This window comes from Erigeron canadensis, chromosome 6, assembly GCF_010389155.1.
Source record: "Erigeron canadensis isolate Cc75 chromosome 6, C_canadensis_v1, whole genome shotgun sequence".
Classification (NCBI taxonomy): domain Eukaryota; kingdom Viridiplantae; phylum Streptophyta; class Magnoliopsida; order Asterales; family Asteraceae; genus Erigeron; species Erigeron canadensis.
Window position 1 is genome coordinate 13,837,295 of NC_057766.1, and position 10,416 is coordinate 13,847,710.

Below are 10,416 nucleotides of genomic sequence, written 5' to 3' on the forward strand. Positions count from 1 at the left end.
AAGGCTTTTTCTTATGTTTTTTTTTGTATAAAATTAGTGTATGTATATTTGTATAAGTGTAGGTTAAGTGTGGATTAAATTTGTAAGTGTTTAGTTAGTTAAATGTAAGTAATTGGTTGTTTTAGTTAGGAATATATTCATGTATGTATAAGTCATGTATATACACATGTATGGATGTATTTTTGTATTTTTAGTTGGTTACGTAGGTCATTGGTTGTAAATATGTATTTATTTTTAAGCATATATACTTACTTATTAAGGTTTCAACGCTTTTACGCACATATAACTTCCAATTATATTTTTAGTTGGAAATTTTATTCACCAAGATTATATTTACTTGATTTGGTTTTATTTTTAATTTGTTAGATATTTCATAGGAATTTTGATTGGTATCTCAACTTGTGAGACTTACGTTATTATTATCGTAACGATTGATCACCTCTAAAATTTTTTGTTCCGAGGTATTTTCATTAGGTAAATCTTATAGCATATCATTAGCTTTAGATTACTAATTTGGGGCATTACCTACTAGCTTCAAATATAACTATGGCTTGCGGGAACATAGACAACCTAACTAGCATATATAAAATATTAAAAAGTACGGTTGTTACACAGTACGTCCCATCATCCTGAAACTGATGGACAGACTGAAGTCACAAATAAAACAATTGGTATGCTATTGAGAACACTGGTGAAGAAGATGTTGAAAGATTGGGATATGAAGTTAGCTCATGCTGAGTTTGCCTTCAACAGAGCTCCTAACTATTCTACCAATAAATCCCCATTTGAAATATATGTTATGGTGTCAATCCACTGACTCCCATTGATTTAATTCCATTTTCAATTGAACCAAAATCAAGTATTGAAGCTGAGGCCAGAGACAGAGAGATCAAGAAAATTCACCAGCAAGTGAAGGATAAAATTGAGAAGACTAATGCTGATTATAAGGCCAGAGCAAACAAGCATAGAAAATAGTCCAGTTTTGCCCCAAGATATCTTGTTTGGGTACACCTGAGAAAAGAAAGGTTTCCATCCAAGAGAAAGAACAAGTTAATGCCCAGAGCTGAAAGACCATTCAAGATTCTGGAAAGATTTGGTGATAATGATTACAAGGTTGAGTTATCTGGAGAAATGGCCGTTTCCAGTACTTTTAATGTTGGTGATCTGAGGCCTTATCTGGAGGATGAGCACCTTGAGGACTTGAGGGCAAGTTCTTTTTCAGAAGGGGAGAATGATGCAGAAATGACCAAATATAATGAACTGATTGGCGCCATTGAACTGAGCAAGTCAAATGAACTGATGGCAATTTCTGAAATAAGAGAAGATTCTGAAATTAAATTAAATTCTGAGCTGAAGTCCATTTCTGAACTAAAGGAGTCATCTGAATTGAAGCATAAATCTGAGCAAGTGATACCATCTTAACAAGCCATGCTAATTTTGCCAGCTATAGCCCATTTCAGACAAGTGTTCACTAAACTAGTTCAACCACCAGTTATAACACTTTTCCAGTGGCAAGAAGCTCCTGATACAATCAGCAGAATTCCATCAGTGAAGTTCTCCACTAAAGCACTTTAGTGACCAGCTCCAGTCTTTAGATGGCTGCTCCTGATGTACGTCTCCAGTGGAAGTCCAAATTCAGTTTTTCCAGTTGCCATAATAAAGTTTATTCTAACGCATGCTTGTGGGGTCCAATAAAGGAAGGATGCCAGCTGTCCACATTAGATGACAACAAAGGAATGAGTGCCCACGTTATTTTTAACGGTTTGCGGGCCCTCTTGCAAAAGGAATCTTTCTAGAAGCTTTATCTGTCCATTTCACATTGGCTAATAAACTAGTGGTTGTCCTTTGCACATGACAACTTTTAGATTATTTTATTATTATTTCGATAGCTCATAGGAAATAGTTTATGTGGCTATAAGTAGGGGTTGTATTTCTCATTGTAAAGACAGATTATGTTGAATTGAATGAAATTAATAGAGCATCGTCTATTTTTTAAAAATCTTCATTTACCTTTATAGATCTTTGATCTTGGTGGTTTGGAGTGATCCCTTTATCTATAATTGTGGTGGTTCGTCCTTTATCAATTATAGTGGTGAGATCCAAAATTTTCGATTCCTTTATCTATGTTTGTGGTAGCTAGACCTTTATCAAACATAGTGGTGGGTTGGAGTGTTTCTTTTATCCTTGTTTCCAGTGGCTTGGCCTTTACGAATCTTGGTGGTGGATTCTTTTATCTATCCTTTTATTATATCTGTCTTGTTTTATTGTCTTGTTTTCATTAAAATCAGAAAATACCAAAATTATTTAATTCCGTTTTGTTTAATGACCATTGTGTTTGAGTTTTTGGGTGTTTTACGCATCAAATATGTCCTTGAATTTATTCAAAATGCGAGTAAAACTCAAATTGGAGAAGGGTTATACTTAACGTGTAATTTTTTTTGGAATTTCCTATCGAATGTCCACCCTTTAACTTTTTGGTAATTATACAACTATTTTATGCATCTTAACCACAACTCATATGGTTGTATTGACAAAACTTATACTTTATTCTCTCAAATCCTTTTATCGCCTAAAAGGATTTGATGTGGGACATAAATTGCTAAATTTGAGTGACTCCATACTTTTGGAATTTAACTTCCCATTCTTATTTTTATTTTTTTAGAACGACATTCTAATCTAATCTTGTTTCCAAATTAGACGTATGCCTAAAATAAAACCCATAATTTTCGAAAAATCTGTATTAATCGACCCTTACAAATGTGGGAAGTAAGACTTGAACCCAGATGGATTTCCATCCCATTCTTCATTTTAATCTATTATTATTGTTTGTTAACACAAATTTATAAAGATAATGTTTCTATAACATGGAATTTTGATAGGTCAAACAAAATTCAACAGGTGGATTATCTACTGGTTGGGTGCCAAGGGTGAAAGATTATGGCAAATGGCCATATACTCACTTTTGAATTTTGATGTAATAAATGTGTGGCCCTTAGACATTTTAGGGAGAAAATCACATTGTACGGACAACATGCAAGTAACGTTATATGACTTTCAATTCCTTTCACCAATTTATCATACCTTTGTTCCAGCTTACCGGCCCGTGTGTCTCTCTCTTCCTTACAACATTTCCTTTTTTTTCTCTGTGAAACAAATTTCTGTTCATTCTTTTTAATTTTAGTTATATTTTACAATCTAAGAATACTTCTTATGGAGTTTTGGATGGTTTCGGACATTTTCTTGCAGCCTACACGACAAGATTTCCAGAGGTTGTGGGCTTTGATTCTGAACCTGCATATCTCCTACAACTCTTTTTATTAAAATCTCTTTCATTTCGATTATCAAGAAGAATGTTGCACGACGTAGTACATCAGTCGGACCAACCCTCAATGGTAAATAAATTTTTAATCTTTATATAGTTTGTTTTACCTACGTTTACGTAAGATATTCATTTAATTACCCGTCTTGAGACAAGATGATGGGATTAGAAAGGAACTTAATGAAATTTCATAATGACTCCATTTTTTAAGATTTGTCGTTTAGCAGTATGTCGACGTCTACAAAGAAAACATCTCCTCTCGTATGCCTAAATTCAATCATTTTACCAAACAAATTAAAAATATGTCACTTTCTATATAGTAATCACCAGTATCTCTTTTTTTAATTGGATACCCATATCTTTGTCAACATCAATAACGATGTTAGGTGTAAGTTATGATTTTAAAGGTCACCTATGATAATTAGTAACACATGTATAGAAATCTAAAACATGAAGAGTTATGGTACAAAAATGCATTTAAGTATGTCAAATTGTCAATTTGAACTAATAATTGTATGCTGATGTTTTGTTTTGCTGTTTGTGTTAATAGGAACAAATATCGAGCCCTTTGAGTACTCAGATATTAGAATTCTGTGAATCAGACTTATTCCAAGAGACCATACAAAACTCGGATGTTGCTTCTGCATCAAATTGCTGTTATGAAGAACAATCCTCTTATGCCCAAAATATCTCTTTCCCTCCCGATATAATCAAATTCCCTATGCCTGACAAAACTGTTATGCCAATTACAGACTATGGCAATTTTGCTACCGTTTTTGAAGAAAAGATAATAGAAAATGACCTTTTTCTCCCTTCAGATATCACAAACCTTCCTCAATATCCATTTGGTCCTCAAGATCAATTTGATGTATCTCTACTCGAAAACCAGCTTTCGCTTTCAACTGAAGGGCCTACACCGCCATACGCTCGTCCAAATGATCACGTCGATGTTGTGTCCATTATAGGACCAATGGTTTGTGAAGATGAATATCTATCTTCCATGCCCCCTTCCAAATGCATGCACCCGAACAATTCTTCATCCTCTAACAATTGTTATTCTTATAAACCCTATATTCCATTAAGGAACACTAACCCTATCTTACCAATGGAAAGTTGTGGAATATTTAATTCCAATTTGCCCCTAGCAAATGAAATTCAAGCCCATGAACAAGATTTTCAAGGCGATAACGGTGGCATATATTGCACAAATCCGTTCCCGCGTTCTTACAATTCTTGTGAGCTACAGGTATTTGAAAAAAATGCAATGAATACAATAATCCTAATTATTATGTTTCTTAATTCTCTCAAATTTGTTGTTAATTTTACAAAAAAAAATATCAAAGTCACTTAGTAGCGAAGGCCAACATATGGTTAACAATGGAAGCGGAAGTTGCAACGCTCCATTACCACCTCCGGAAATCACAAGTTTGGAATCAGAAACCTTTAGAGTGGCCAACAAATTAACAAGTGAGGAACGAAAAGAAAAGATTAATAGATATATGAAGAAAAGAAATGAGAGAAACTTCAGCAAGAAAATCAAGGTACGTGAACCTAGTTATCTTACACATTATTTACTCTAATCTTCTAACCCAAAGTATTTACAGTATGCATGCCGAAAAACCCTAGCAGACAGTAGGCCTCGAGTGAGAGGAAGGTTTGCCAAGAATGATGAATTTGGGGAGCATCATAGAAACACATGCAACCATGAAGATGACACTGACGAAGATGTAAAATCTATGCATGTAAGAGAAATATTTAAAAACTTATATTAAGCGATTAAAGATAAAAGAGGAAAAAGATAATATCAAATACAACTTAACAGCCGTTCAAAAAAAAAAGTGCAACTTAACATAAGTCTAATGTACTTAAAGTCCACACGAATAAGTCTAATGTCACCTTTTTGTATGTTTTTTTATGAGCATGCAGGTGTCGATCAAAGAAGAAGAGAAGATGGATTCGTCAGATATATTTGCACATATAAGTGGATTAAATTCCTTCAGATGCAACTATCCAATCCAGTCTTGGATTTAATCAAATGTAGTACACTTTTATATATATATATATAGGAGTTGTACATAATCTATAAAGCTATATATATATATTTACACAAATATATATATATATAGGAAAAGGTTCATGTCAGAATCAATCAAATTGAAAGAACCGTGAGAACCTTTAAATTATAACTTGAGTTTTATATCATGTGAATTGTATATGTGAAAAGGGAAGTGATGTTCATATATGAATGGTTTTCGCATTAACCTTATCATATATATAATCTTCTATATATATAAATAGTATAATAATGTGGCCAAATTCGTTAACAGTGTGATCATCAATAGTAATAATTATATCACCTCGATCGCGACTAATAGAAGGAATCATGAGTAGTGATGATAATTATAACACTTGGAATATTACAAGAAATACCAATTGCATTTCATAGCAAAGTGTTGTGACTTCGCCAAAAATACAAATGGAAACTTGTTTCATAGGGAGTGTTAGCCAAAGAAGCCGAGTTAACGACCAGGCCCGGAAGGAAGCGATAGCTGTTGAACTAGCCCTGTTGAATGCAAAAAAATCGGCCCAGCTTATTGAAAATATTGGGTTGCTTTAGTGAAAGCCAATTCCAATTTATTTATTAAAAAGTCCATGCCATTCATGTGTTTCGTATGTGTCTTTTATTTCCACTGTTTGTATTTTACTTTTATTTGGAAGACTTTGTCAAATAGTAGTATTGAGTAGTGGCATAATTTTAGGAGTTTCTAGGTAGTTACTTTACCCATCTTTTATATTCCAATGTGAAGAAATGTAATGGCAGTTTTTGGACTTTTATAAACTTACGTTTTGTTCTTTCTTTGAGAGAATAAGGCTGTACTCCACTGCTATTCTAAATTCTGGCTAATTTAGAAGGTGACCTTTGGAACCCGAATTGAATTGTGTGGTGAGTCTTTATCGAAATTCAGTTTGGTTTTTGGCCCAACGAAACTATCGAGTGGTGTACCTGTAACTTGATAATTCGTTGTTTACGTGTTCTTGTATTGTTGTTTGTTACTGTTGAGTATTTTTGATCCTATCATTTGGTACTAGAGCCATTCAAATGGATACTCGAAGCAGCACCGAATTGAAGAAAATATTGGAAACGCTTGAAGCAGACAAGAAAGGGATGGCACAACAAATGAATATCATGCAACAACAATTGCAAGAGTTAATGCTATCACAAAAAAAATGAACTGATGGAGACGAGATCTTCTCGGGAGAGTCAGGGTCTAATAACAACAAAAATAATAATGGAGGATGGCACTCTAAAGAGATTAAAGTTGACATACCCGAATATGACGGTAAACTTGACCCCGATGAGTTTGTAGAATAATTGAGGACCGTTGATGTAACAACCGTCTTAGAAATGTTCTAAATAAGTTCTTTGAAACGTACTTTCGCCACTAGAAAGGCTAGATGGTTCAATTTATTTAAGTTTGTGACATGCTTTAGATCTAAATCATGTGCTTATATGAAGGTCAATTTGATCTTAAATCTTGATTTATTTGACGAGTTCATGATTAAGTACAATGAAATATTAAAGTTCGGTTCATAACGTGTTGATAAATGTTCTAGTTCAAAATGTTCACAAATAGTCCTTGCATTTATTAAGTTCATTTAATATGGGAAAGATATATTAAGAATGAGATGGAAACCCTTGAGAGAGAAACACTATTCACTCATCTTCTCCATCTTTCTTCTCTATCTCTCTAAAACACCTAGTGCAGCCACCTAAAACACACACAAAATTCATCCTTTGATTTTGGGTTGTTAAACCAAAATCATTTGTACTTTTAGCATCCTTGTGATAATCAAAACATATTTCTGGAATCAAATCTCAGGTAACAACAACAAATTATGAGTTTTTGATTAAATTAAAAGTGTACTTTTTCAAATTCATGTTCTTGATAATTTGGTCCAATTTTGTTTGAAAATCGTGTTAATGATTAATGGGTTTGTATCTAAATGTGTTTAATAACATTTATGTGAATAAATTTGGGTCATAACATGCTTTAATCTACAAAACCCATTTTTGAAAGTGAAGGAAAACTTGTTCTTGATGTGCCACGGCTTGTTCATGTTATAGATGATCTTGAAATCGTTAAAAATGTAATTGGTTAGTGTTATTGTGCATAAAAGTACTAGTGCTATGTTCTAACAAGTCTCGGAATCGATCTAGACATTCGTAATGTGCGTTTGTCTTGTTCAGCCCGTTTTGGAAGGTGGGACGATCTTGGTCCCCAAGATCGTCCTAGGCAGCTTGTTGGTACATTATACTTGTTCGTTCGATCTTGTGTGGTGTTGTGATGTTATTGGTACGTTTAATGGGTAACTGATCCTTTGGATCGGTTTTGCTCAAACAATCGTTCTTGAACTAAAATGATCCTTGTACCTTGTTCTTGTCCTTGGATTTGAGACGATCTTGGTCTCAAATGTACTTAAAACGATCTTGAAGTCTTGAAACCAAAAACGATCTCGAGCTACCTTGTATATGAAACGATCTTGAACCTTAAAACTTGAAACGATCTTGAAGCTTGCATCCAGGACGATCCTGACCTAGGGCAGGTAGGACGATCTTGAACTCTAGACAACAGGACGATCTTGTTCTTTGTCCAGTGGGACGATCTTGAACTCCCAAACCCTAGACGATCTTGTACTCATCAGAAAACAACACGAACTTGTTCTATAACATACCACACTTGATCATTAATCACCAAACCAGTTCATAACATCTTTACCACTCGATCAATCACACCAAAGGCTACTTATTAACATCAAAGCTAGTTCATGAATCGATCTAAAACAACGTACATCGTGCAAACCCTAATTGAGTACACTAAAGACATGATCTATCTTGATTATTAAAGTACAAGTTCTATGAACAACTGAATCGAGTTCTTAAGGCTAAAGTTCATTATTAAAGACACGTTCAACTCATTAAAACGATAAGTACTTATGTGTGAGTTCAAAGACGCTTAGTTTGAGTCCAGTTCATGTACTTAAAGTTCATTAAACTCTTCTGAGTCAAAACGTTCAAAGATCTTCAAAAGACCAAATCATCAGTTCATCAAGGGCCTTTCAGTGATTAAATAATCACATGAACTAATATATATACTTATTTATGATCAATGACATGTACTTAAGCATCCATCAAGACGTGCTTGGATTGTGATAGATATAACTTATCTATCTCTGTGGTTGTTCTCTGTGCTATTACTACTGTGCTTGTACCAGATCACTTTGAGTTCACTAATCCCCCTTTCGTACATCTTGTTCAAGTTCTTTTATCGGGGACTGAAAAGCATGAAAACCATTTTGTACTTGTACATATGTTCTTGAACTATTTTACGTACTATATTATGATCTTGATCTTGAACTAATTATGATATGATTCTTAAACTGTTTAAAGAAGTATTTAAGTCTTGAATGGGCAGGATCTTAAATACATTTATACTACTGTACTTGATCTTTATTATGTTCTAGTTTGTACATGTACTTGTTCAGTTCTTGTTCACTGCTATCAAATCATATCCCACAGTTCAGGGAATGAACCGTAGGTAATTATGGACAACGCTGTTTAGGGTAGGTCCACCCTCATTCTCCGCAGTTCTGGAGGATGCATATTACTTGTTCTTGTACTTGTTTTTGTTCTGTTCTAGACCTTAATAGACGTACTTCAGCTATATGAGCACATCATTACATTACTATTCAGTCCTGGCCAATCGGATTAGCAGTGACCACTTATATCTAAGGTTCATTATATGTTCTTGTTCTGTTCATTCTATTATAAAGTACTTATGTTCAACGTGCAGATCTTGACCTAGTTCTTATTAAAGTACTTATGTTCAACATGCAGATCTTGATCTAGTTCTTATTATTACAAAGTTCTTTGGTTCAACGTACAAAACTTGTGATCTTGTTCGTGTGATCCTGTTCTTATTATACATATATACTTATATGTAAACTAAACGTACATTATGTGAATCTCACAAACTACTTTTGTAGTTGACCTTTTTAACTTACATGCTTTTCAGGCTAGGCTTATAGATCTTTAGCATAGGAGTCTTCCTCTTTAAGCTCATCTCATTTGGCAATTGTTCGAGCGAACAAGATCAGGAGCTGTGAAGACTTTCCTTACTAGTTCTGTTCAAGACTTGATTCTAAAAGACAATTGTTCTATCTTTTGTTTATTGACTATTCTGAGTACATAATATGTTCTGTAATAACTTTCGTACTTCTGTTCTCTTTTAATGTAATGGCTATGTTGGAACTTGTACTGTGTGCGATTGTGCTTATCTGTGCATCCCGTAGATTCCGCTTTAGCGGGGTGTTACAGTTGAACGGGTATTCGATTACAAGTAAACTAGCGATGAGAATAAGGTTAAGATTGTTGCTCTCAAGTTGCGTAAGTACGCATCCACGTGGTGGTCAAATGTGTGCTTGAAACGTGAACGTGTAGGAAAGGAGAAGATACATACATGGCCCAACATGAAGGCAAAAATTCCTTCCTTCTTACTATCTCCAATCCAGTTTTCAACAACTACATTCATTAAAAATGGGTGCCTGGTTGGCTGAAGACTATTCTCGGGAGTTCGAATATCTATTAATGAAGTGTGATATCCCAGAGGATGATCCCCAAACACTTGTACGCTATCTTGGTGGCTTGGAACCTAGAGTTTCAAATTGTTGTCGAACTCCACTCTTACCATTTTTTGGCTGAATTAACTAATTTGGCCCACAAGGTAGATATCTAATAAAAGGGTAACTTTGAAATTACTAGGCCTTTTAACAAACCCGACTCCAGTAATGTTGATTAAGCTTCCTCGTCATTTAATAATTCTCCACCTCTAGTCACAAACACCACCTCTGAAAACCCTAAAGCCGCACACCAATGTTTCTGTTGCCAAGTGTTGGGGCACATCGCCTCAGAGTGTCCAAATAAACGAATAGTTACCCTCGCCGACTTCGAGATTGATAGCAGTTTCGAAAATGATGGCGGCTGTTAAAGATGGTACCATTGCTAAAGAGTATGTTGGCCCAGATAAGGGAGATTGTTT

The 10,416-nt window shown here is 34.5% G+C and overlaps 1 protein-coding gene across 1 annotated transcript; it reads left to right on the top strand.

The window, feature by feature from the left end:
• The first annotated feature begins 1,053 nt into the window (after positions 1 to 1,053).
• LOC122604337 lies at positions 1,054 to 5,354 on the top strand. Its single transcript, XM_043777225.1, has 5 exons — positions 1,054 to 1,407; positions 3,870 to 4,565; positions 4,663 to 4,860; positions 4,924 to 5,046; positions 5,246 to 5,354. Exons 1-5 carry the CDS (start codon positions 1,054 to 1,056, stop codon positions 5,348 to 5,350), a joined length of 1,476 nt encoding a protein of 491 aa, XP_043633160.1. The 3' UTR covers positions 5,351 to 5,354.
• The last annotated feature ends 5,062 nt before the right edge of the window (positions 5,355 to 10,416 follow it).